The 27937-nt window shown below is 40.3% G+C and overlaps 1 protein-coding gene across 4 annotated transcripts; it reads left to right on the forward strand.

Annotated features, from left to right (window-relative positions):
• The first annotated feature begins 1831 nt into the window (after positions 1-1831).
• On the forward strand, positions 1832-27921 carry LOC124009142 (potassium voltage-gated channel subfamily B member 2-like). Of its 4 annotated transcripts, none has more exons than XM_046320651.1 (3): positions 1832-2201; positions 2770-3479; positions 23761-27921. In XM_046320651.1, the coding sequence occupies exons 2-3, from the start codon at positions 2901-2903 to the stop codon at positions 25642-25644; spliced, it is 2463 nt and encodes an 820-aa protein (XP_046176607.1). In that variant the 5' UTR covers positions 1832-2201; positions 2770-2900; the 3' UTR covers positions 25645-27921. The 4 variants fall into 4 exon arrangements, with proteins under 4 accessions (XP_046176607.1, XP_046176611.1, XP_046176610.1 ...); XM_046320655.1 differs by having other exon boundaries at positions 2773-3479; XM_046320654.1 differs by having other exon boundaries at positions 1832-2183.
• Positions 27922-27937: the final 16 nt, after the last annotated feature.

The raw sequence follows: 27937 nt of genomic DNA on the forward strand, positions 1-27937 counted from the left end.
ACCCCTACCTTGTCACAGCATAACTGATTGGCTCAAACACATTAAGGAAAGACATTCCACATATTAACTTTTAACATGGCACACCTGTTAATTGAAATGCATTCCAGGTGACTACCTCATGAAGCTGGTTGAGAGAATGCCAAGAGTGTGAAAAGCTGTCAAGGCAAAGGGTGTTTACCACTTTTTTTCTTACTACATGATTCCATATGTGTTATTTCATAGTTATGATGTATTCACTATTATCCTACAATACAAAAAATAGTACAAATAAAGAAACACCCTGGAATGAGTAGGTGTGTCCAAACTTTTGACTGGTGCTGTATATTTTTTCTGATTTATCAATAGCCTAATACTTGATACTTTATTTGTGTCTTGACCCCTGGTGGAGTCAGCGTGTACACTGCTAGGTAAATAGCTTAAAACAATGGCATAATGTACTTAAGTAGATATACTTTAAAGTACTACTTAAGTAGTTTTTTGGGGTATCTGTACTTTACTATACTATTTATATTTGTGACAACTTTTACTTCACTACATTTTCAACAAAAAAAATGTACTTTTTACTCCCTATATTTTCCTTGACACCCAAAAGTACTCGCTCATTACATTTGGAAGGCTTTGCAGGACAGGAAAATGGTCGGACTCACTAAACACAAATGCATCGTTTGTAAAATTAGATCTAAGTGTTGGAGTGTGCCCCATTGTCACGTTCTGACCTTAGTTCTTTTATTTATGTCTTTGTTTTAGTATGGTCAGGGCGTGAGTTGGGTGGGTTGTCTATGTTCGTTTTTCTATGTTGTGTTTTGAGTTTGGCCTGGTATGGTTCTCAATCAGAGGCAGGTGTCATTAGTTGTCTGATTGAGAATCATACTTAGGTCGCCTTTTTCCACCTGTGTTTCGTGGGTGTTTATTTTCCTGTTTAGTGTTTTTTTTGTCATTCACCTTACGGGACTGTTCGTTGATCGTTTATTGTTTTGTTCAAGTGTTCTATTACTTAATTAAAAGATATGAACATTTACCACGCTGCGCATTGGTCCTCCGATCCTTCTTTTACTACTCCTCCTCGTCAGAAGAGGAGGACGAGAATCGTTACACCCATGCTAATCCATACATTTTAAAAACAAGAAAATTGTGCAGTCTGCTTTGCTTAATATAAGAACTTTGAAATGATTTATACTTTTACTTTTGATACTTAAGTATATTTATAACCAACTACTTTTACTCAAGTATTTTACTGGGTAACTTTTACTTTTGTAACTTTCTATTAAAGTATCTATACTTATACTGAAGTATGGCAATCGGGTACTTTTTCCACCACTGTTTTAAAATTGCTATAAGGCAACCTCCGGGGTTTGTGGTATATTACCAATATACCAAGGCTAAGGGCTGTATCTAGGCACGAAACACCAGGCACTCCCAAGTTGCGTCGTCGTCGTGCACAAGAACAGCCGTTAGCATTGGTATTGTATTATTGGCCATATACCAGACCTCCTCGACCCGTATTGCTTAATTAACTACGTGGGGAACGGAAATATATTATTTTATGTTGCATTCTATTCAAAAAGTCGACATTTCTAACACAGACACACATATTTTCATTCAATCACAAATGTTATTTTATTTTTTCTTATCGAAGTCTTTTCAGAAAAACGTTGCATGCTTGACTAGCAGATGTGACTTGACACTAGACTAGAGCATTACAACATGCAGTCTTCCTCGTTGACAAATGTCGCGCACTGAGTAGAGTTCGTAGAGGGCTTGTTCTCGTTGATCTGGAGCTGTCCTTGGTGATGTACAACTCAATCCAATTAGCTTTCACCTCTGGGCTGTGTTGCAGCCAGCGGGTGGAAAGAACGCTCAACCCTTTTAGTCGATCATGTGTGTCTTGCTATGCAGATAGCCCCATGGTGCGCTCATCCGTTTATTTCTACATGTTCGATATCCGAGGATAGGTTGCCTCTTTTACCATATCCCCATGGAGTGTGTGACCTGTAGTTTTACTACTGGTAGTAGTATTTCCTCTCCTCGAGGACGATATTTCTCTGTTTATTTCAAAAATTGATCAAGATATGTGGAAGACCAGTTACAGACGGCTTGCGGTACTAGTCTGATGGGAGGGTAGCCTAATCACGAATAACCTGCCTCTTCAATTATTTTCGGGGGAGAGGAGTTTGGTTTGAAAGGTAAAGTGATACAAAAAGGTAGGAGACGGATTGTTATTAGCCTATATTATACTGTTTGAAAAAAATCTGAAATGTTCACCTTTCACGTTTTTCTGAAGGGCTAAAATATGATATATTATTTTTAAACATATCTACAGATCTATTATTTAATGATAGGTTGTGTAAAATCAAAAGAAAACATGTTAATAATAGCCTAAATGTGAAATAGATTGCTTGATTACAGTGAAATACAGGATCAGTCAGGATGTGATTATTGATGAGATGCTTGAAAAGTTAAGCTTACTTAATTAATATGGTATATTGTGTAATATAACCAATCATATATTGGTTCCATTTGATCTTCAAAGCAGTGTATTACATAAGTAACCTTGGGGTGATAAAGTACAATTATGTGACCTCTATCAGGATTTACCCTAGGCTATGATCATCAATCACAACCACAGCCTTATCAAGACCTACAGTATCACGATGAGGTTGGGTACCATTTGCCCTCCATGTGATACATCTACGATCAGGATAATGCATCCAGGTGCACATGTGTCATCAACTAATGGGTAAATTAGTGTTTCTGTTGTTTTTTCTTCAGTAGAAGCCATGGGGCAACCGGTTTGAAGTTGATCTCACATTCAAAGTTGGTGTGTCCATTCCTCACTGAGGGGTCAGTGGATTTGACCTGACCTCCTCCTGACCTATCAGAACACCTGAACTGTGACCATCATGGCGGAGAGAGCTGGCTTTGGGATCCCCAAAAGCAACTTACGTCCTGTAGGCTCACTCCCACCAGAGCCTATCGATATCATCCGTACCAAGGCCCGATCCAGAAGAGTCCGCATCAATGTTGGGGGTCTTGTCCACGAGGTCCTATGGAGGACACTGGACCGTCTCCCCAGGACCAGGCTGGGTAAACTCAGAGACTGCAATACCCACGAAACCTTAATGGAGATCTGCGATGATTACAGCTTGACTGACAACGAGTACTTCTTCGATAGGCACCCAGGAGCGTTCTCCTCCATTCTGAACTTTTACAGAACAGGGAAGCTGCACATGATGGAGGAGATGTGCGCCCTGTCCTTCGGCCAGGAGCTTGACTACTGGGGTATAGATGAGATCTACCTGGAGTCCTGCTGCCAGGCCAGGTACCACCAGAAGAAGGAGCAAATGAACGAGGAGTTGAGGAGGGAGGCTGAGTCGCTCAGAGAAAAGGATGGGGAGGAGCCGGAAGAAGGCTGCTGTCCAGACAAGAGACAGAAGCTGTGGGACCTCCTTGAGAAGCCTAGCTCTTCTCTTGCTGCTAAGGTAAGACCAAAGCAATGACCTGGGTTAAGTTTAGGCCTACTGATTGTGGGTCAGTCCAAATCCATCCCATCCCATGGTGTCATAGCTGATGCAGGAATTTCTCTAATTTATCGATTTAAACATAATTTATGATCTTGGATTTGCCTCATGGCAAACATCCTAAAGTGGCTACTGTGAAGTAGTTGAGTACTATAGAGCCTATGCTCTTAACCCCTTTTCAACTCCAGCTCAGCTGCTGGAAAAACTCTGAATGAAGTAGATCTCAATATATCAGGGATTTGATATATGGAATTTGATCAGTTAGTTTTATTCACAGATCTTGTGTTCCACATTGAGTTTTTCTTTACATACCTCCTTCCTTCCAACTCAGGAGGAGAGTATTGGGCCCCCAGCAGCTTAATCCTCCTTTAACCTATGAAGTAATCAGATAAGAAAGAACCCAGAAGATTATGGTGCATGTGTGATTAGTGCATACTGCTCTGTGTATTGTACAGATTATATGATACACTTAAAAATATATATTAATAATATCACACATATTGATACATAGTATTTTTCATCCTTAAATACATTTAGTTAATTTCAGTATAGGGTGATCAGTTGCTTAATAAGGGGTGAATATGAACTAGGGCACTAAATGCCTAGTGTTAGGTTAGGTATTATGGTTTGGTATTCATGTTCAAGTTAAATCAAATAACTATGTCTCCAGGACTAGGCTCTTATATGAATCTGTCGAATGTGAAATATTATTTTGCAGACAGCAACTTAATTCCTTGTCTTGCGTACACACTCCCAATGGTATACCATGTGTACTGGGCTTCCCAGAATTCAGGCCAAGGAAAGTAGTCAACCCATTAGTAACAGCTTTAATGTGCATGCTTTTATCTTCTTTTTTTTCTCGAGTGTGGAAGTGTAATGCATTGTATTCCCACAATTGCACATTTGTCCTCTCTATGGGCAGAATCTAAAACATCTAATGGTTCACACAGATGCTAACCTCAAATGGTATATACAGTACAGGAGGTTTTCTGAAGGACCATGCTGGAGTTTTATGGAGAGTAGTTGGGAGGGATAAGCAGAACATTTAGTTTTGTTAAAAAACACAAGTGATACCGTCAAGAGCAGTGTGCAAGTTTTTAATTGATTCAATAACATTTAGTCACCTAATTCTGGAGGAGGTGCAGAGAGTGTCTTATAGGAGTAGGCCTGGTAGGAAAGCGTTTTAGGAGGAGGTAGTGAAGGTAAGAGGACAGATGGTCAGGGGAACCCACTGTTGGCTCACACAAGTACTGGTCAGTCCCCATTATCCTGCCTCACTAAACTGGCAGGACACTCAACAGACTGCCAATTGGGCAATCCTTTTGATTTCACTTTGTCCCTGTGCAATACTTGAGCCACTATGAACATCATGTAATTCAAGCTGATGGGCTCCAAACCCTGAAACATGTCCTCCTTCACATACCTGTACTATATTTACATTGAAACCTGACTATCCAGAGATGGGTATAGTAGCACCAAACCAAATGTGTTTGTTAATTAGCTTGGTGATTTGTATTGATAGAGTGAACAGTGAAGTATGAAAGGGCATCTTTACACCCCCCCCCCCCCCCTTGATGGGCACTTGGCTTGCAGAAGGAAGCATGGGGGTAGCATTAGCTAGCACATGGGGATTAGGGAGTGCTTAAAAGCACAGAGGTGATCCCAGGGTGTGCTGCCCCCTTTGACCTGAGAAAGACATGGAGAAGCAAAAGGCACAGGGAAGGACAGTGGCTGTGTGCACCGCCATCTCCTCCTAGGTGTGATATACTGGAGGAGCGGCAATGGGTTGTACCTGGCCTGTCACAACAGTGCAGTATGTTATGTTTGGCTCCCAGTCAATCATATTTTGTGAGTCAGCACAATGACACAGTATCCACTCAAGCGCTTGTCATTACATCACGCACAACTGCTGACAGGAATGGAAAGGGGCCTTGCATTGACCATATCAAATTACCTCACGGACTACTCTAGAAGTCATCATTTTGTGAGGCGTCAATGGATGTTCATTAGTGTCAAATGTTATTCCAGTTTATGACTTATATTACAGTATTTGATTTGGTATATTTATCAAATCTACATTTGTATTATGAAATTATTGGAAACAACTTCACCACGGGTGTCAAAAATGTATTGTGTGATTTTCAATGATTACAACCAAACATTCGAAACTTTTGTGAATATGAGTAACTTCTTGACACAGAACATGTGAAACTTCCATGTGAGTGCTTACAGCTTGCTGTGTCCCGGGCATACTGGTCATCAACTCCTTCATTCTACACACCGTTCTTAAATATCTGTCAGTTTTAACATACTTTTATATGCTATAAAAGCCATCAGGAAATCATACAGGTAGGCCTACTACATAATGGTATGTGTCCCTAGTTTTGCTGAGGCCTGGTTGTGCGGCTCAGTACTGTAGGGAGTGATGCAAGTGAGACTTAATCTTCTTTGGGGGTTTTACCCTGGCTGCTTCTGCAAATAGACTGTTGCGAAGGCTGCACACCGTCTGGCTCACAGTGAGCTAGGTTTGCAATATGCCGGTCGGCCCGGGCAGGGGTCACGTGTGCGGTAGAGCTGTTAATCAATTACTGGAGTTGGGTTTGCTGCTGCTATAAGATTAACAAATGAAGTACAGGTAGTCTCCTTCTCGCTTCATGATGAGTTCCTTCAGTACTTGTTGAGTAGATACAGGTTGAGGGTCCCCTGGTGAATTTGAGTTAATGACTGTGAGATTGTGCAGATGGCAGAAGCCTGTTTCCTTAGCACACTCAATTTACTCTTGAAGAATGCTTAAAAAGCTTGAGTTAGTTAAATTTGTCAATTTGGCAGGTTAGACAGAATGCTTGGATTGCATAATTGTTTTTCCCAATTGTGTTGTTGAATGCGTATCCTTTTTAAAATTATTTCACCCATTTACATCGATTGACCTTCAATTGGAGCTGATAATGTAATATGGGTCATAGAGCATTGTTCTCAAAGAAAAGTACAGGTTTTTCACTAGCCCATGTGGCTCAATTGCTGTGGTCTGGAACATGCACTATAGTAGTACAGGGATATCTTAGCCTTGGCTAGATTGGAATTTTGTGCATGGTAAAACTGTATTCCAACGTTTTAGCTTTTTTGAGAGATGTCTTTCAGTCCAACTCAATTTACCCACTGGATAGAAAGGTCACAATTTTGACATGGGGACCTGATCAACTCAGAGCATTTAATTAAGCACTCTTTATATATTCAGCAGCCATGGGAGTATATTCACACAGGCAAAGTTGAATCATTATTATACAAAGGATGTTATCCTATTATTGATATATGGGATGAGGGATTTTGAGTCTTGGCAAGTAAAACTGCACCTCTCAGCATAATCCATTTTGCCTTCAGTTCATATAAGCATGGCAGTTCAGTTCGTATAAGCATGGCAGTTCAGTTCGTATAAGCATGGCAGTTCAGTTCGTATAAGCTTGGCAGTTCAGTTCGTATAAGCATGGCAGTTCAGTTCGTATAAGCTTGGCAGTTCAGTTCGTATAAGCATGGCAGTTCAGTTCGTATAAGCTTGGCAGTTCAGTTCGTATAAGCATGGCAGTTCAGTTCATATAAGCATGGCAGTTCAGTTAATATAAGCATGGCTGTTCAGTTAATATAAGCATGGCAGTTCAGTTCGTATAAGCATAGCAGTTCAGTTCGTATAAGCATAGCAGTTCAGTTCGTATAAGCTTGGCAGTTCAGTTCGTATAAGCTTGGCAGTTCAGTTCGTATAAGCATGGCAGTTCAGTTCATATAAGCATGGCAGTTCAGTTCATATAAGCATGGCAGTTCAGTTCGTATAAGCATAGCAGTTCAGTTCGTATAAGCATGGCAGTTCAGTTCGTATAAGCTTGGCAGTTCAGTTCGTATAAGCTTGGCAGTTCAGTTCGTATAAGCATGGCAGTTCAGTTCATATAAGCATGGCAGTTCAGTTTGTATAAGCATGGCAGTGCGAGGCGCAGGAAAATGTCAATTGCATCTGTGTGGTAATGTGCCACCCTTTATATAACTACTTGTCTCATCCCTCCTCCCCTCTCCTCTATCTGCAACTACCTAAATATTAAAAGCTATAAACAGGAAAAAATAAGCCCATCAATTCTCATCCTGTGTCACTTTATACAGGCACATGCACAGATCGGGCTCTACCTGTGCAGAGCACAGCACCTTTTCCCTTCCTGTCTCTGAAGTGTCCTTTTGTTGCTGTTGTTCTGATCCCACTAACTGCAAGTTGTCGTAAATATGTGTGTTAAATATATGACATTTAATTAACCATTAAGATATGGCCATCTATTGCTTTTATGTAACTTAATGATGAAAGTCATAACTGCCCCACAAGCCTTAAACATTATTAAACAAATGTTGCACCTGCCCCCCAAAAGATCTTTCCCCAGCCCTGACTTCATATATGCATTGTGTTGCTAAGTCATTTAATTTAAAATGACCTTCACATTCCACTATAGTAGCCAGTTGTTAAAATTCAAAGCATGAGCCCTCTTTTTACTTTTTAGAAACTGCTGGTTAAACCTGTCAAATAATTACTCCCATTTTTTATCTTAGATTTATATCAACATTGAGAGAATTTCCTTCCATTATGGCAGAGGGTCCACCTGGACCTTTTGTAGAGCTAGACTTAATCATCAGCGACACTGACGCTGGTCAATATTACCCAGTTGCCAAACAGTGCCTTCTCTCTCAGGTTAGTCTTAAAGATGAAATGTTTGTAGTTTTGTTTTTCCTCATTTTTGGAGGTGTACAGATTGAATGAGTCTGCTGATCCTCGCCAATAAACACTTGAAAGTCAAGATCACGCGATCGATAAACGTACTTTACATGTATTCTTTTTTGCTTATTTGTCATTCTTATTTGAGAAATCATACAATTGATTGCGTGGCTTGAGGGTGGTGAGTGTGATATGATTTATTTGACTGCAGTTGGCAGGTTGTAGGCCTACATCACAATGGCACATGAAAGGAACTGGGCACTCTACTATAGTTGGAAATCATTGCTCTGAGTTGAGTAGTCTATTTATGGAGTGGGTGGCAATCGAATACCAATACCTATTAATATGCAAATGAGTTCTGCATTAGCAGATGACCTACGCATGTTGTTTTTTTGTTGTGATGTATAAGTATGCTGTGGTAGTCTGCTCTTCTCCATTCAATGCAATACTGTGCGGTGAGCACGTGGCCATTGCAACATCCAATGTTTGTCCCTAAAACAGAATAAATATCAGTTCAGTTTACATGCTGTGTTGAAGTACAGGTTGCCAATCATCACGTCGTCTGAATCTATGTCACATGTTCATGTCACCTAAATAACCAAGCTTTTGGTTGGCCTGTATATCGTGATGACCAATCAGGCACACGTATTTGACTAATTACTATAATCGTGGCCTCCTCCCTTCTCCCCTTACACAAAGAGACACCATCACACCCTCACCAACAAACTGAACTCAATCCAGTGGGTTTTGGTCTACATAGATCACAGCCAGGGACCATCGCCTGAGCCAACATGGTCTAAATAAAACCTATTTTGTGGGGTAATAGCATGGTGTCTTTGACCATAGTAATGAACTGTGAAATCTATGCAAATTCCCTTCATACTGCAATGTTATATTGATACATTTTTGAGAGTCTATATGCATTTTCACTGTATATTGATAATTGAGTCATTGCATTGCTAAGAAACACTGATATATTTGGTTTCCAATCCAGTGGTACATCCCTCATCAATAGTGAATATGTACACACACATATATACACAAACACACAAGGCTTGATATTGGTTAAGTTCTGGTCTTATGTAGGCTATATAACCATTTTCCAGTTGCTATTGTTGTACTATGTCCTGAAATGCCACTCCTCCGCTGTGCCCTTTACTCTGCAGAATCTCCGTGACAAATGGGGTGGGTTGGCTCCAGCTACATCTCACCTATAAAAACACTGCTAATCCAATATATCCTACATCACTTTCCCATAAATACCCCCTGACATTGATCAATATGTTCTTGAGTTTCCGTGCTCAGTTTGTTTCCCCTCCGAGACATTTGTCAGAGGAAATCTAACCTTCAGTCCTTACATCCTATGCATTGAGATGGTATGGGGGGGGGGGGTTAAAGCATGTTGTTTGTCTTGCTGCTTTTTGTCTTGTTGTCCATCAGATTTATAAACTGTGAGCTCTTTGCTGTATGACAAGTATACCCCAGAGGAAGTAGGCTCTGTAGGTCAGCCATTTTGTTATTGGCTCAGAATATATACTTTATATACTGTAGGATTCATTTTTGCTGGCTGTATACTGGCATACATTTTACAGGCATACTTTCATATCAATTAATTATTTTTAGTAAATTACATTTTGCCTTTGGCAGTTATGATCACAATATTGCTACTGGACTTGAGGTGAAGTCAGTTTGAGGTGAATGTGGAACTGTAATACTGTTTGACTGATGGATTTAAGGTTATTTGCACATTTTTACATGAAATGTTACAAGTGGTGTTTCTCTTTTATGTCATAACCATAACAATTGTGATACAGTCATTATTTTGATGAAGATTCCCCTCTCACAGCTGTGTTAAGCCACAGTTCTCTGCCTTCCACACGTCTTAATTTCCTCTCCGATGTCGCTGTAAATCCAAACTCCTGTCACAGATTATAGCTGGAACAAATCCCTGTGTTCTGCCAGATTGAACCTCTATAAACAATCTTCCCGGGACAATGTTTTGTGCATTTCCTGGGAGCCTTTGTTTTAAGTTTAGCAGCAACCCAAGAGCTAAACGTAACTGAGTGGGAGGAAGGCACTGGCCAGGGCTTAATGAGGGAAATCCAGATCTTTCAATTAATCTGCTTACCTCTCAGTAGCCAGATGTTCTCAAGGACTGCACCATGCCGGTCCAGGTCACACATGCATGCAGCCTGGTGGGGACAGAGAGAAACACAGCTGAGGCAGCTCAGCCAGCATACTAGTCCCATTGTCCAGCGGTCCCACCTCTCACGTACTGTATTGGATATCTCCGCCACTCATAACCATAGAGCATCATGCTCAGGGTTATGTTTTGAGGGATTTCTGTGTATGAATAAAGGGCTTTATTGTCAAAGCATATTATAATGAAAATGTGGATTAGCAGGGTATAATACTCAAAGCTCTTAGACTGGGTCTCCCGAATGGATTCCCTTGTTGGATTTTAAAATCGCCAAAGGGCATTTTCTAAATACAGAACATACCTATATCTACAATACCAGTCAAAAGTTTGTACACACCTACTCATTCAAGGGTTTTTCTTTATTTTTACTATTTTCGACAACGTAGAATAATAGTGAAGACATCAAAAGTATGAAATAACACATATGGAATCATTTAGTAACCAAAAAAGTGTTAAACAAATCAAAAATATTTTTTTTTGATTCTTCAAAGTAACCACCCTTTGCCTTGATGACAACTTTGCACACTCTTGGCATTCTCTCAACCAACTTCACCTGGAATACTTTCCAACAGTCTTGAAGGAGTTCCCACATATGCTGAGCACTTTTTGGCTGCTTTTCCTTCACTCCACGGTCCAACTCATCCCAAACTAGCTCAATTGGGTTGAGGTCGGGTGATTGTGGAGGCCAGGTCATCTGATGCAGCCCTCCATCACTCTCCTTCTTGGTTAAATAGCCCTTACACAGCCTGGAGGAGTGTTGGGTCATTTTCCTGTTGAAAAATAAATTATAGTCCCACTAAGCGCAAACCAGATGGGATGGTGTATCGCTGCAAAATGCTGTGGAGCCATGCTGGTTAAGTGTGCCTTGAATTCTAAATAAATCAGACAGTGTCACCAGCAAAGCACCCCCACACCTCCTCCATGCTTCATGGTGGGAACCACATATACAGAGATAATCTGTTCACTCTGCGTCTCACAAAGACACGGTGGTTGGAACCAAAAATCTCAAATTTGTACTCATCAGACTGCACAGGAAGAAAGAGTCAAAGTTCTTGACATTTTCCGCATTGATTGACCATCATGTCTTAAAGTAAGGATGGACTATCCTTTCTCTTTGCTTATTTGAGCTGTTCTTGCCATAATATGGACTTTGTCTTTTACCAAATAGGTCTAGGAGGGAACTTATTTTTTTAAATCTGTAGTTTATATGAAAATATATGTGATATATATGGAAAATAGTCAATTGTTATTGCTGTGAAAAATATATTTCCTGTAGACTACAGATGAATCCTGAAATACTCTACAATAACTCTTGTAGATACCCATAGCGATATCCGTGTTGAGAAAGTAATGAAGGTGACATACTGTACATTGTCTATTGATTCACCTTATTATTTCCTTTTTACATATTCAATAAAAATACAACATATGTGCCTCAATGGTAATTGCTCCACTCCACTGAGAGCTCCATGGCCAAAGAGAAAACTCTGTCATTTGCATTTATTTAATTAATGAGAGCTTTGTCAGTCTGTGCTCTTTTAGTGGGTAAAGATTGTCTGTCAGGACTGCTGGGGGATAAAACCACCCAGAATGTTTTGCAGGAGAAGAACAATACGGGTGTTTTATGACTATTACACAGCGTATCAAAGAAGACTCTTACACCTTAGCCATGAAGGTGCATTCTTGTGGCTGAGTATCTGATGATCCGTTGGCTTTCCCTCCCTGTGTGTACACACGCATGCCCTGCCCTGGAATGATCTCAAGACGTAGGCTAGCTATTTCTCTGTATCCAGATCACTGTTCATGTAATTAAGTTGGTGCAGATCTAAAGATAAGGTCAGGAGGAAGCTAATCCTGCTCATTCCACCCCCACACCCTCACCAGTGATGTCTGTCTACCTGGACTATATCTATATGCACCACACGCGCACAAGGCCCGTGAGTGAATTACTCTGTATTAAGTGCTTGGGTAGTATATCACACAGCAATGTGAGGGTAGAATCTATAGAGTGTTTGCTGAACAAGGCACAGTGGTCTCAATGAATGGTGTAAATGCCATGTGGTGTCATAGACAAGATAAATACACATGGTAGTGGCCCACTAGTGTGGTTTTCACAGAAAAGTTGTGTAAGTGTATAATGTTGAATACTGACTTCAGTGTCCTGCCTGTGAAAAAGTCAAACTTTTCAGCGTAGTCTTTGCTATTGTGTTGTTTCTTTATGTACAGAGCAACTGAAGTCACTCAAAGCTATCACTAATTTCCCTGTGAAATTTCTACGTGAAGCAGCATGAATTTAGATTAGACCAAAGTGGAAAGATGCAAAGGTAAAACCATTTGGCAACTATTACGCAACTTTAGTGGATGTTGCACTTGCACTTTGATCCACCTGGTGGGTGATAATTCAGGTCACAGTTGACCAATGAGACCTCAAGAAGCTCTGCCATCACACCCAATAGGCATAATGCAGGATGACCATTGACTTGACCTCAGCAACCATGACTGTAGCCTGATGGGTTGTTCATCCTGACATGCCCGAGACAATCCCTGCGTCACGCAATTCCTACAGCCAAGGCTTTTCAGAGGCTTTGTCTTATCCCTCCCTACACTCTTAGAATAAAAGGTGCTATATAGAACCGTGCCCTTTCCTGCAGTCAAATGACCAAATCTCCCTCTAGTGGCCTCATGGGTGGAATGTTATTAACCCTTGGATGCGTATGGTCACATATTTGTGTCTTCACAACTCTATTCCTCAATTTCACCATTTATTGTAAAAGATAAATGCAAACATCATCCAAGCATCATACGGAACACATCCACAGCCAAACTCATTCCATAAACCAATCTAAATAACAGTTGCGTTGATAAAAATACAAAACTTAAGTTAGCGACCTAACAGTTAGACTTGTTAACAATGTACCACATATCTGGTGAGCACAAGGGAGAAATGTAATATTGTTTAGAAAAGAGACACGTATCAGCGAAGCTAACAGTAGCTAAATTCTTTATGATGGCAGCCATGTTTGACAAGAGAAAACTCCCTAATCCCAGAATGTCATTCGCTATAAGATCCAAATAAACTAAGTCAAAGTCAAAGATGGCTTCACCCATTGCCCGAAATATAGGAACTTAGTTTGGCCACTTTTTGAACGGTCATCCAACTCAGAATTCCAACTCGGGAACTCTGGCCTCTTTCTAGAGCTCTGACATTCTTACCTGAAAATCACTGACGTCATGATTTGACCTCATATTCTTCAGACTTCCCAGTTGTCTTGAAAGCACCATAAGTCAGTCAATTGAACCATCTCTTCACCTTGTTGTGTTATAACATCTTTGGTCTGACAGACACGTTGTATGATGTCAAAAACATGGTTCTACACATAGCTACGTTTCGGGTAGCCTCTGACAATAAAATTGATGTACAGAAATACGCTGACTCGGTGAGCGAGTTTATAAGGAAGTGTATAGGATATGTTGTATCCACTGTGACTATTAAAACCTTCCTTAACCAGAAACTGTGGATTGATGGCCGCATTCGCGCAAAACTGAAAGCACTCACCACCGATTTAATCATGCCAAGGCGACTGGAAACATGCCCAAATACAAACAGTGTAGTTATTCCCTCCGTATGGCAATCAAACAAGCAAAGCGTCAGTATAGAGATAAAGTGGAGTCGCAATTCAATGGCTCAAACACGAGACATATATGGCAGGGTCTACAGACAAACATCGATTACAAAAAGAAAACCAGCCACGTTGCGGACACTGACGTCTTGCTCCTAGACAAATTAAACAACTTCTTTGCGCGCTTTGAGGACATTACAATACCATCTACATGGCCCACTGCCAAAGACTGTGGGCTCTCCTTCTCCGTGGCCGACGTGAGTAAAACATTTATAACCCCGGCAAGGCTGATGGCCCAGACGGCATCCCTTGCCACGTCCTCAGAGCATGCGCAGACCAGCTGGCTAGTGTGTTTACGGGCATATTCAATCAGTCCCTATCCCAGTCTGCTGTCCCCACATGCTTCAGGATGGCCACCATTGTTCCTGTTCCCAAGAAAGCTAAAGTAACTGACGTAAATGACTATCGCCCTGTAGCACTCACTTCTGTCAACATGAAGTGCTTTGAGAGACTAGTCAAGGATCATATCACCTCCACCCTACCTGTCACCCTAGACCCACTACCAAATTGCTTACCGCCCCAATAGGTCCACAGACGATGCACCCTGTGCAAATGGTTCCTGGACTTCCTGAGGGGCCGCCCCCAGGTGGTAGGCAACAACATCTCCACTCCGCTGATCCTCAACACTGGGGCCCTACAAGGGTGCGTTCTCAGCCCTCTCCTGTACTCCCTGTTCACACACGACTACGTGTTCATGCACGCCTCCAACTCAATCATCAAGTTTGCAAACGACACTACAGTGGTAGGCTTGATTACCAACAACGACGAGACAGCATACAGGGAGGAGATGAGGGCTCTCGGAGTGTGGTGTCAGGAAAATAACCACTCACTCAATGTCAGCAAAACGAAAGAGATTGTAGACTTCAGGAAACAGCAAAGGGAGCTGTTGCACCCTATCCACATCGACGGGATAGCAGTGGAAAATGTGGAAAGTTTTAAGTTCCTCTATGTACATATCACCGACAAACTGAAATGGTCCATGCATACAAATAGTGTGGTGAAGAAGGTGCAACAGCGCCTCTTTTTTGTTTTGACCTGGAAGACGGTCAATGTTATTTCATCAGCCAACACATTATGTAGCACCAAAACTTTATATAAGTGAATATATAAGTGAATAAGGTGCAACAGCGCCTCTTCAATCTCAGGAGGCTAAAAAACGTTGGCTTGTCACCGAAAACCCTCACTAACTTTTACAGGTACACAATTGAGAGCATCCTGACGGTCTGTATCACAGCTTGGTACGGCAACTGCACCGCCCACAACCGCAGGGCTCTCCAGAGGGTGGTGCGGTCTGTACAACGCATCATCGGGGGCAAACTACCTGGCCTCCGGGACACCTACAACACCTGATGTCACAGGAAGGAAAAAAAGAAAAACAGCTTCGATCTCAAGGCCATCAGATTGTTTAACAGCCATCACTAACACAGAGAGGCTGCCGCCTACATACATACTCAAATCATTGGCCACTTTAAAAAATGGATCGCTAGTCACTTTAAATAATGCCACTTTAATAATGTTTACATAGCTCGCATTGCTCATCTTATATGTATATACTGTACACTTCACTATCTATTCTTTACCATCTATTGCATCTTAGCCACTCTGTCACTGCTCATCCATATATTTTATACTTATATATTCTCATTCCATACCTTTACTATATTGTGTGTATTAGGTTAGGTTGTGGAATTGTTAGATATTACATGTTAGATACTGCTGCACTGTTAGATCTAGAAGCATAAGCATTTCGCGACACTCGCAATAACATCTGCTATCCATGTGTATGTGACCAATAAAATTTGATTTGAGCTGGCAAATAGCTTAGCAGTAGCTCATCATAATCAGTACAACTTTCATAAAAATATTTTACCCACACCATTACAATCTATGCAAGAATTAGAATACATGATCTGTCACCATTACTTGAAAACATGAGTAAAACAGTAAATACATTATGCTCCATTCATACATGTGGTATGCTGCAGTAGAAACAACAAAACAATTTACAGAAAATAAGGCACTTACTTTGATAGGAACACACGCATGTCCAAAGTTATTATTTGTAACGGAAAACAAGAATGAAGGCAATGCGGGCACCAGCCAGAAAATGTGCCAGGGGGGAAAAGTTTGTAAGGCCTGTTCTGACTACAGATGCGCAAATGTCTGCATACTTGATATCGGGAAACACGAGAGAAGTACTTGGGCACTCTTTGAAGAGAGAAGTTTGTCCGGCTCAGTAAAGCCTCAAACATAAATAGTCCGCAACAGTGACATGGGTGACTCCTCATTCATTCTTATGTGAATTAATGAGGAGGCTGAACACACCTCAATTCAAACTGTTGTTGCAAAATAAAACCTGTTAGAAAATAATTTGAAATTGACTAATTGAAACAGCCTATAGATAATTAGCAAGCAGCGTGCCTTGGTTAGAGGGCAGCGCGGGTTAACTGTCCTGTTGCTTAACGATCACATTTTGAAACAGTGAGTGGATTCTGACATCACCTGCATTAAAAAAAAAACTCATGCTAGGGCGACCATTACATGTTGACAACATCGGGCACGCGCGTATCCGCGTGGGCTTCTTGATTTTGTCCATCCACACAGATGCGATCAGGACACGCAGGTTGAAATATTAAAAAGAACTCTCAGCCAACTGATTAATTTGGGGACAGGTCGAAAGACATTTGAAACATTCATGGACATTTAGCTCTACTCCGACAATTAATCCACAATTAAATCTAATAATCTGTCCTAGTTCAATCTTCTTCTGTGAATTTCATATGACGTTGGCAACCAACTTTAAGATGCATTACTGCAACCAACTGGAATGGAGTGTGGACCTCCATCTTTCAATCACCCACGTGGGTATGTGCTCCTAAAAACCAATGAGGAGATGGGAGAGGCAGGACTTCCAGCGCGTCAAACATCTAGGATAGAACCAAGTTCTATTTTAGCGCATGGCTATGCAGATGCTCATGAGCAGTTTGGTTGAAATGATTGAATAACATGTATGTGTACATTTATTTTTCAATGCTCGCGCACGCAACACTGCCGGTGTGGTCAGCATGTTAGAGATATTTGGAATTCACACGTGAAAAGGTTAATATAGTATTTGTCATAAATTCCTAATTAATACACTTTTTTTATAAACGCTGAAAATTCAATGTTTCTATGTCAAACAGTTTTGTTATTTTTCAGTCTTCTGTGATATTTATATGTATATAAAGTGTAATATTGGGATGCAAACTCAAAATTGAATACATTTAAACTCTATATCTGACATGTTACAGGTGCCTTCTTTTTCTTAAACCCAAAACCATGTGTATACTTTAGTTTCAAAGTAGATTTGTTTAAGACTACCAAGAAACACTCTGTGTGACCCTGATTTAGCCGACTGCAGTCAAATTGAAAGGTTATTTGCCTGTCCCCATAGGAAAACCCCTTGAAGAAGCCTTTTTGGTTACAGGTTTTTAATTGCAGGGTTCCATTTAGAACCGTCTCTACAGAGGGTTCTACATGGAACCCAAAAGGGTTCTACCTGGAACCAAAAAGGGTTCTCCTATGGGGACAGCCAAAGAACCCTTATGGAATCCTTTTTTCTAAGAGTGTACCACTGCATCACATAATGACAGACTCTCTCTACGTCTCTCTCTGTAAAGCTCTATAGCAAGTCACCTTTCTTTAACGTGTTCTCAGTTGAACATTTGTATATATTTTTTAAAGTTTTGAAATGTTCTTACATCTGATATCTTTCCAATGATTTGGGTTATTTGGGATTTACTTATGTAGTAACATAGTTGTTACATTGTTCTGGCATATGAACTTTTTCCACCTTATTAATATTAAAACCAAGTACAAATATCATTGATAGTAATTGTAGGTAGCTACTGATTGTGTTGAATTATACATTATTTTCATTAAGTAAACACCTGGAAGAATAGCAGGCCAACCCATTTTTACTTACCACATAATTTCGTAGTAAGAATCTGTCAAATACCATCTAAAACAGCACTGTAAAATAAAAATAAACATTACCAATACTTGTATGGATCATGGTACTTTATAAGTGGAACCAACATATTATGTTTTACCACCAGTTGTGGCTCATTTATTTTTTGCCTCGTCTTGGCAGGAGGCTTTCTCAGAAGTAGCTGGCAGCAGATGCAGGCGGTTGTCAGCAACTCACGTGGCTTCGACAGGCTGTCACAGCTATGGCCACTCTCCACTGTAAATCACCTTATGTGCTCTCCTGGACATGTTTTATTTTTATTATATATTTTTTATCACTTTATATGTAGATGCAGGTATAATAAGTCAATATAACACCCCCTGTCCTCCAGAGGGCCATAAGTATAGGAGCTTCTGCATGTGCTTGCGTTGTCTTGTCTCTGTGAGGAGGACATTTCAGGATAATTATAATAGGATTTGGTGGCTATCTATAGTAAGGATAGAGAGAGGTTAGAAATGGTTACTCATTCTTTCCTCAACAGGAAGAATCAACCAATAATCTGATACTTCTTCTTCAGTCAACGTTGTAATTCTAAACACCCCCATGGAAACTTTCATTGAAAAATGCCAGCCAGACAATATATTGTGTATAGAAAAGTGATTGTGTATAATAATTGATTAATGAAACTCATTGTGATCCATACAGTATGGTTGTATGGCTATGGGCTGTGAGTAGAGACTCAAAGTTAGCATGTATTAGCCTATACATATAATATTTATGTTTCAAATGAGAAAGATGAGGGAAACCCCTCCAGAAAGGGATTTTTCTGTGTAACCATCTCTCACAAGGCCAAGAGTCCCATCGTTAGCTCTCCAAGCCAGTCAATAGCTCTCCCCACAAAATCTTTCTGTGCTAAATACTACAGTATGGCCTGGCCTGTTTGGGATATACCAATATACACTGACCATACAAAACATTAAGAACATTAATCTCTTTCCATGACATCGACTGACCAGGTGAATCCAGGTGAAAGCTATGATCCCTTATTGATGGCACTTGTTAAATCCACTTCAATCAGTGTAGATGAAGGGGAGGAGACCGGTTAGAAATACATTTTTAAGCCTTGAGACAATTGAGACATGGATTGTGTTTGTGTGCTATTCAGAGGGTGAATGGGCAAGACAAAAGAGTGCCTTTGAACAGGGTAGTAGGTGTCAGGCACAGGTGCACCGGTTTGTGTCAAGAACTGCAATGCTGCTGGGTTTTTCACGCTCAACAGTTTCCCGTGTGCATCAACAATGGTCCACCACCCAAAGGACATTCAGCCAACTTGACACAACTGTGGGAAGCATTCGAGTCAACATGGGCCAGTATCCCTATAGAAATTATTTTGACACCTTGAGGGAAAAAAAGGGGGGGGGGTGTTCTGCTAGGAAATGTTACTGCTAACTCCTAACTGCATTATCTACAATGAGGGATCTGTCTTTTTACGTCATTAGTTCTCCCATTCAAACACCTGTGCATCTTTTAGATGAGTTGAAATTAAATTGGCAACTGTCTGTGTGACTGAATCTCCAACAGACTATACTGTATTTAGGGTTGCAAAGCTCCTGTAATTTACCAAAGTTACTGGAAGTAAGTATCTTCAGTATTTTTGGTAATTAACAGAAAATCTATGGCAATCTATCGTAATTTTGGTAGTTTATACTTGAATAACTTGTAAAAAGATGTATTCATATATAGTATATAAAAATATGTCTGTGTCTATGAGTTTCTAGTATATAGACCATATGGTTTAAGAGAAAATAGCATCTAATCAATAATGGTATTATTTTCTATTAACTCTGCAACTATTGACTTTTCTTCTCAACTGCCACCAGTTTGACACCAAAACAATGAGAACAAATACATATTGACATTGTGAAATATATACAGTGCCATTGTAAAAGTAGTCACACTCTTGAATGTATCCACATTTTGTTGAGTTACAGCCTGAATTTAAAATGGATTAAATTAAGATATGGTGTCACTGATCTACACACAATAGTCCATAATGTCAAAGTAGAATTTTGTTTGTAGAATTAATAAAACATGAAAAGCTGAAATGTCTTGAGTCAATAAGTATACAACCCCTTTGTTATGTCATGACTAAATACATTCAGGAGTAAAAATGTGCTTAATAAATCGTATAAGTTGCATGGACTCATTCCATGTTATATAATAGTGGTTAGAATAATTTTTGAATGACTACCCCATATCTTTACCCCCACACATACAATTAAGGTCCCTCAATCGAGTAGTGACTTTCAAGCAGAGATTGAACCACAAAGACCAGGAAGGTTTTTCAATGCCTTGCAAAGAAGGGCAGCGATTGGTAGATGTGTAAAAAAAAAAAAAAAAAAAAGCAGACACAGAATATCCCTTTGAACATGGTGAAGTTATTAATTTGGCTTTGGATGGTGTATCAAAACACCCAGTCACTCCACAATGCTAACCTAAATGAAAATAAGGAAGCCTCTACAGAATACAAATACTCCAAAACATGCATACTATTTGCATGAAGGCACTTAAGTATTACTGCACAAAATGTGTCCTGAATACAAAGCGTTATGTTTGGGCCAAATCCAACACAAAATATCAGTACCACTCTTCATATTTCAAGCATGCTGGTGGCTGCATCATGTTATGGGTATGCTTGTCATCGGCAAGGACTATGGAGTTTTTTGGGGGGGGTAAAAATAAACTGAATACAGCTATAAGCACAGGCAAAATCCTAGAGGAGAACCTGCTTCAGTCGGCTTTAAAACAGACACTGGAAGACGAATTCACCTTTCAGCAGGACAATAACCTAAAACACAGGGCCAAATCTACACTGGAGATGCTTACCAAGAAAACATTGAATGCTCCTGAATGGCCTAGTTACATTTTTTTAACTTAAATTGGCCTGAAAATCTATGGCAAGACTTGAAAATGGATGAATAGTAATGGTCAATAACCAATGAGCTTGAAAAAAGTTTTACCACAAGAATAATGGGCAAATATTGTGCAATCCAGGTGTGCAAACTCTTAGAGACTTACCCAAAAAGACTCACAGCTGAAATCGCCACCAAAGGTGTTTTTACAAAGTATTGACTCAGGGATGTGAATACATATGCAAATGAGGTATTTCTGTGTTTCATTTTCAGTAAATAAAAAATTAAACAAATCATTAAAAGGTATTGTGTGTAGATGGGTGAGAAATTTTTTATTTCAGCAATTTTGAATTCAGACTGTAAATGTGTAATAAGTCAAGGGTTATAAATACTTTCTGAAGGCACTGTAAGTGTGTTAAAAGGATATTTCATGCTGAAACCCTGGTATTCACTAATTTGATGGCTTATATTTAGCATAATGTTTTAGAGCTTTGACATTCCGTTTTTCATTTAATTTAATATCATCTTATTTAATTATTTCATATATTTTACATTTGATAAATCCCCAGAGGGCTAGTGATAATTACAGACACCTGTGATAATCTGAAATACCCAAAAGGGCCACTAGATGTCTTGTCATAGATTACATAAAATCCTTGAAAGATACCAACATTCTGGTAGTTTACTGGTACACTTTGAAAGTTTCAAGTAATATCCGCTCCCTTTGCAGCCCTCACTATACTTTTATGCCATAGTTTTTTTTCTCTCTGTCTGCTAATCACAATTAACTTTTTTTCTACAGAGGCGTTGGAGATACAGATCTATTTCGGTGTCGGAGTCCTTTGTAACCTGGGGTTAATTCTCCTCTAAAGCCATGATTAAGAGAGTGTTTCAGGGAGGTAAAGCCCATGTGATGACAGTGTCACAGGCCTTGGGAACCCAAGCCAAGGAGGAGGGAAGGAGGGAGGGAGGCTGGACCGACCAGGTATAGCTAAGAGGGATATAATAAGCGTCTATTTCCACAGGGCACTAAACCTGTGCCCTTGTCTTGATGACAAAGTGAACATACACACGCCTCACAGGTTTGACCTTTGTCAACCTTTGTTATGTGCTTATGTTAGTGCTTATTTAATCTGAGAAAGATAGCCATTGACAAAGACTTCTTAGAACCGTGACACAATAAAGTGCAGACATAAATCTATATACTGTTAATTAGCGTTAACTGATGTGGTGATTTGTTTGTTTCCTCCATCAGTCAGATATCCCTGATTTAAGTGTTTCTTGGGGTAAGGAAAGAGTGGCCTATGGGCTGCAGAAAGTTGACAGGATATCTGCTTTAAGCATTGATTATCAATCCATAAGCGAGCCTCTGCTACCGGCCACATTTAGCTGGATGGGAGGAAATATTGCCTTCTGCTCTGTCATCTGTGCCTTACACAACCATTTCTGGTATTGCTCACATCATCATACCCATTGGGTTATACAGTATATACAAGTTTAAGTGGCAGCTCCATCTAACCAAAGGATGTTGTGTAATAAATAAGAAAAATTAGGTCGCTATACTGTCACTAAGTAACGTACCAGTAATATCATAGTACAACTAAAAATGACTTTATAGTTAGATGGATGCACCAACAAATCTCTCCCTTAAGGTCAGGGCACCTTACGAGGCTGCTCTGCCTCTGCCAGACCAATAGGAGTACCCCACTGTAGGGTTAAGGGTTTGCATGGGGAGAACAATCCTAGACCCTGTGAAGACAGTGATAGCTGAGGTGTGGTAGTTGATTTACTTATAGAAAATCACTAGACCTTAAGCAAAGTCAGCAGTCAACTTACTGGTTGATTTTTAAATGCTTATACCTGCTCTTATTGATCCTCCTGGGAAAGCTAAATGTAAACAAATATTGAAGTCACTCACATCTGCTCACTTGAAGGCATAATGAAGGTTCTCCAGGTACCTCAGTAAGGAAGGCTTAGTTCTGAGAAACACGTTAACTAGAATCAGTAACCAGTAGGTTCTCTTAGGCTTGCAAGACGATGTCAGGTGGAAATGATGCATTTGTATATATGTTGACACCAAATTAAGTCTTCAGAGATTTAGAGACAGGAAATCTCTAATCAGTTTGATTCATGGTCCTTGACATTTCGCAATGATTTGTTTTCAATGAATGGAGGATATTTTCTTTCATCAAGAGAACACATTGAAACATGAAAGAACCACTTGCAAAATGCTGAAATTATTTGTTTACTTAATCAAAACTGTTAACCTCCAACAAATATGATATCACTTTGTGGATTGTCTATGTATGTAGAAGACATAAGGTTATTGCTATTGTAGCTTTACCTCCCAAAGTTGGTCATCCTTTATATCAAGCAATGCTAACGTGACATGCTGATATAAACCTTGTTTATTTCAAATTCTTATTCCAGATGTTAACATTCATCTCTTCTATGTTCAGTGGACCTTTTGTGTACCCCCTTGTTTAGTGGATGAAACACAAGAGATGATGAAATCAATCCAACCACATACTATGGCATTTTCTAGTCGCATGACACATACATGTGCACCACACACACACACACACACACACACACACACACACACACACACACACACACACACACACACACACACACACACACACACACACACACACACACACACACACACACACACACACACACACACACACACGTAAAAGGAGTTGTTTCAACTCTCTCTCATCATGACTAATATTAAATTGTTTCTTTGTCTTTCAGTTCCTGGCCTTTGTCTCCGTATTCTTCATCGTTCTATCAACAATCTCATTATCACTCAATACCTTGCCGGAGCTACAAGTCGTTGATGAGTTTGGACAGTTCAATGACAATCCCAGCCTAGCGCATGTTGAAGCTGTGTGCATCGCCTGGTTCACGATGGAGTACCTCCTCCGCTTCCTCTCTTCTCCTGACAAGTGGCAGTTCAGCAAAGGCCCACTGAACGTCATTGATTTACTCGCTATCCTGCCCTACTATGTAACTCTCTTCCTGACCGAATCCAACAAGAGTGTTCTGCAGTTCCAGAATGTCAGACGAGTGGTCCAGATATTTCGTATCATGAGAATCTTGAGAATTCTAAAACTGGCCAGACATTCCACTGGACTGCAGTCCCTTGGGTTCACCCTTCGGCGCAGTTACAATGAATTGGGTCTGTTAATATTGTTTCTGGCTATGGGTATCATGATCTTCTCCAGCCTGGTATTCTTTGCCGAAAAAGATGAAGATGCCACAAAATTCACTAGTATTCCAGCTTCATTCTGGTGGGCTACCATTACCATGACAACTGTAGGTTATGGGGACATATATCCACAAACTCTTCTTGGTAAAATAGTCGGCGGGCTCTGCTGTATTGCAGGTGTATTGGTCATTGCATTGCCCATCCCCATCATTGTGAACAACTTCTCAGAGTTTTACAGAGAGCAGAAGAGACAGGAGAAAGCCATCAAGAGGAGAGAGGCCTTGGAGCGGGCCAAGAGGAATGGCAGTATTGTGTCTATGAATCTGAAGGATGCGTTTGCTCGCAGTATGGAGCTGACGGATGTTATGGTGGAGAAAGGTGAAGAGAAAAGGCCGATAGATAACCATCTCTCGCCTAGTAGGTGGAGCAGTAGGCACGCCAACTCTGAGGTTAGTCCAAAATCCCAGGCGAGGTATAAAGAGGTTGCTCAACTGGGATCTCCAGATAGGGTCAATCCACCAAGAACCAGCCCACAGCACCTGAACGCCCAGATATTGGAGGAGATGTACAACAAGATGACGACCACTGCCAACATTGGCTCTGGAGCTCCACATGAACAAGGACAGAAGCTTGAGGAAGTAATGGAAATGAAGGTAGTGTCTTCTGGACTAAAGCCCCCCCCAATCAAGGAACGAGCCATGGGTGACCTCAGGAGCCCATCCAGTGTGGACAGCTTTGCCAGCTGCACTACAGAGTTCAGTGTGGCAGAGAGCAGTTCCCTCCTCCCCAACGTAGCAGGACGGAGAGCTCCTCATCCCCTCGACCTCAGCCAGATCACCTCTGTGGAACCAAAAACCACAGGCAAAGTTCAGCCGGCCACCATCATCAAGGAGGGTCTTTATGAGTTTGTCTCAAGCAATCCAGAGGGGGCCTCACAGGGGGAGGATAATCAAAGCTTTGACATGAGCGTCGAAAGCATCCGCAGTTCTCTCAGAGGCAACAACCCACAGAAGACAAAATCTCTCAAAGTCAATTTCAATGAATCTCAGGGAGAGGTGCCATTAACACCTCCCAGCATTAAGTCCCCTCAGTCTCTCAGTGCAACTCTGTCTCCACCAGGATACCAGCCCTCCCCACCCCCAGGCCAGGGCCCGGTGACCAGCCCATGGTCTCCAGGACAGTCAGGCCAAAGAGAGGATGGAGCCCAGGGCTTAGAGGGAGAAGGTCCGCCTTCCATTTTAAGCCATAGCGGGAATCACATGGACAGGGCCGCCGTCTTCAGCCCTTTGTCACCTAAATCCCTCAACTGCACTACTCAGGAAGTGGTCGTCGCCGGCAACGGGGAAAGAGAGACAGGCAACAGCCAAAAGGAAAACCACATAGTTCTGGATGGAAGTCTATCTCCACCTTGTGAAACAAGCATGTGACTAGTATAGGTGGAAGGTCAAGGAAAGAGGAAACAGACTCTCTGTTTGTGTATGAAGAAGAAAAAGAAGCACACTAATGTAGTGAATAATAAGTTGTCTGCATGACTTGACAAGTATTATTTCTGATAACATCACTGTTTCTGAAGACCTATGAGAACTGCTTTTTGCTGCAGACGTGGAACTTATAACAGTGGATTTTACTATAAGGCTCCAATGTGAGCAAAGAAACAACCTAGTATGAATGAGGACATTTATGAACAAATTGTACATTATGGTCCAGGACTTTTTAACGTAGCAAGTTATTCATTGCAAGTTTCTTTGTTTTAGCTTGCTAGTGTGTTGGGACAAGGACATCATCTGAAGAGAGAAATGGGGAAAGGCTTTAGGATTTTTATATAAGGGCTCATCATTTGTGAAACAGTATCAATGTCATATCATATTCTGTTACTTGATATGACTTGCATTCATTCATTCATTTGCTAAGTTTAATTTACTTTTCATGTTATTGTGTCTGTTTAGATTTTGCATTGTTCTCAATCAAGTCAACCAAGAGATATATGGAACAAGCAACAGTCTCTTAGTTCAGGGAAGCAAAAAGAAAGTGCAGCATATTATATAGCAAATCTATATGGAAATAGACCAATAAGACAGTTTTAATAATAGCCTATACATGACTATCTATGATTGCTTTCTAATACTTTATATTCTACTATTTTATATTCTGTTCGTGAATGAGCTTACGTCCCTAATTTCTGTGTTTAGCTCTGTTGTTGTGCAACCCTTCATCCATGCAATGGGAAATGGACAAGCCATATAAGTATTGCATGGCAACCTCAAGGATTTACACTATGGCAAAAGTGATTAGATAATGACAACCAGTATACTTAAGGGGAAAAAAGTATCATACAGCAGCACTTCAATCACTTAGATACAGATCATATCAACTGAATGGTTATTCAAGTTCTTCACTAAAATGGACATGCATTATTGCTGAATACCAGTTCCATTCTGATCAAAGGAAATCTGTTGTTACATTCCTCACTGTATTCATGTTGTTATAATGCTGCCTTCGAGAAGTGCAGAACATGTGTTGGGTATGTATGTATGCTAGTTGGAACGAATACTGTGTATGTGATGTATGGTGTGTCAAGTTGAATTGATATTGTATGGGGCTGATTGCTAGGTCCAATACAGTACAGTACTCAGGTAGAAAGTATAACACTGCCCTCTACAGACGGAGGATTTTAAGGCACTAATCCAAGAATTCATGCATGTCTCTAGTTGGAATTCCTCTTAATATTGAACAAAGTAACATCTTTATTGATTCATTGTGCATTTTAAGTTTTGCATGGCTGATCTACTCAGTAAATGTTGCAGCTTTTTAAAAAATGATGCCGACAAGTCTGAACTGAATCACGAGGATTACTGCGGACACTAGTAATACTACAGTGTATTAACTATATAAACTACTGTGCTTATATCCTAGTTAAAGTAGATTATGCTACCATATTATGTTTTGTTGGTTCACTCGTATGATTGATTCTATTTTTCTAAGATAAAATAGATCAGGATTGTAATATTTCCTGGTACATTTTTGAATTGTGTGCCTTTTCATAAATAGACATTTATGAGAAGGCGAAAACCTACATAATTTGGCTGGTACATAGAGATCTATAAATAATGTATTTCTAGTAGGGATACATATGAGGTGATGATGAGCAAATAGCTATTGTACCAAGTTCTCGGGTTTTGTATAACTTGAAAGCTTTATTATATCATGGCTTACTTCCTCCTTTCAAAGTACCATTTGCTGTCAGTAATGTACAGTACAGTACAGTACAATACAGTACAGTGCAGTAGGCTTATGTTAGATCATAATTGAGATGTCAGGGAAAACAGGAAAAGTTACTGCACTGACACACCCTGGTATGACACCACCTCTTATCCACCAAGTCATCTGTAAAACGATTTCTATTTTTGTTGTAATTATCTTACATTCTTTTGTACAGTTAGCGTGATCATACTCACATCCTCAAATCAATACTTACAACCACAATATACTGTAGGTAACTCTAGGGTCAATTCCGCAGATATTTTTCTTCTGCTTGCTTTTTTTGATGTTCCCTCCATCCCAATATACTTTGGTTGTTTTAACGGTATGTGACCATAGTCATCTTAATTGTTAGTCAACATAACTTGATAGTGAATGAATAGTAACTTATTGTTTTACAATAGGTTTATTACCATATGCAAGACAAATAAAATTTGTTCATGTGACCCTTTGTAATGTGTC

This window comes from Oncorhynchus gorbuscha, linkage group LG22 (genome assembly GCF_021184085.1).
Source record: "Oncorhynchus gorbuscha isolate QuinsamMale2020 ecotype Even-year linkage group LG22, OgorEven_v1.0, whole genome shotgun sequence".
Classification (NCBI taxonomy): Eukaryota; Metazoa; Chordata; class Actinopteri; order Salmoniformes; family Salmonidae; genus Oncorhynchus; species Oncorhynchus gorbuscha.

Excerpts from the sequence above, each read along its gene's own strand:
- LOC124009142 (XM_046320651.1), top strand. The coding sequence starts at position 2,901 with ATGGCGGAGAGAGCTGGCTTTGGGATCCCCAAAAGCAACTTACGTCCT. Across the intron at positions 3,480-23,760 it reads GCTCTTCTCTTGCTGCTAAG|TTCCTGGCCTTTGTCTCCGT; the intron begins GTAAGACCAAAG and ends TTTGTCTTTCAG.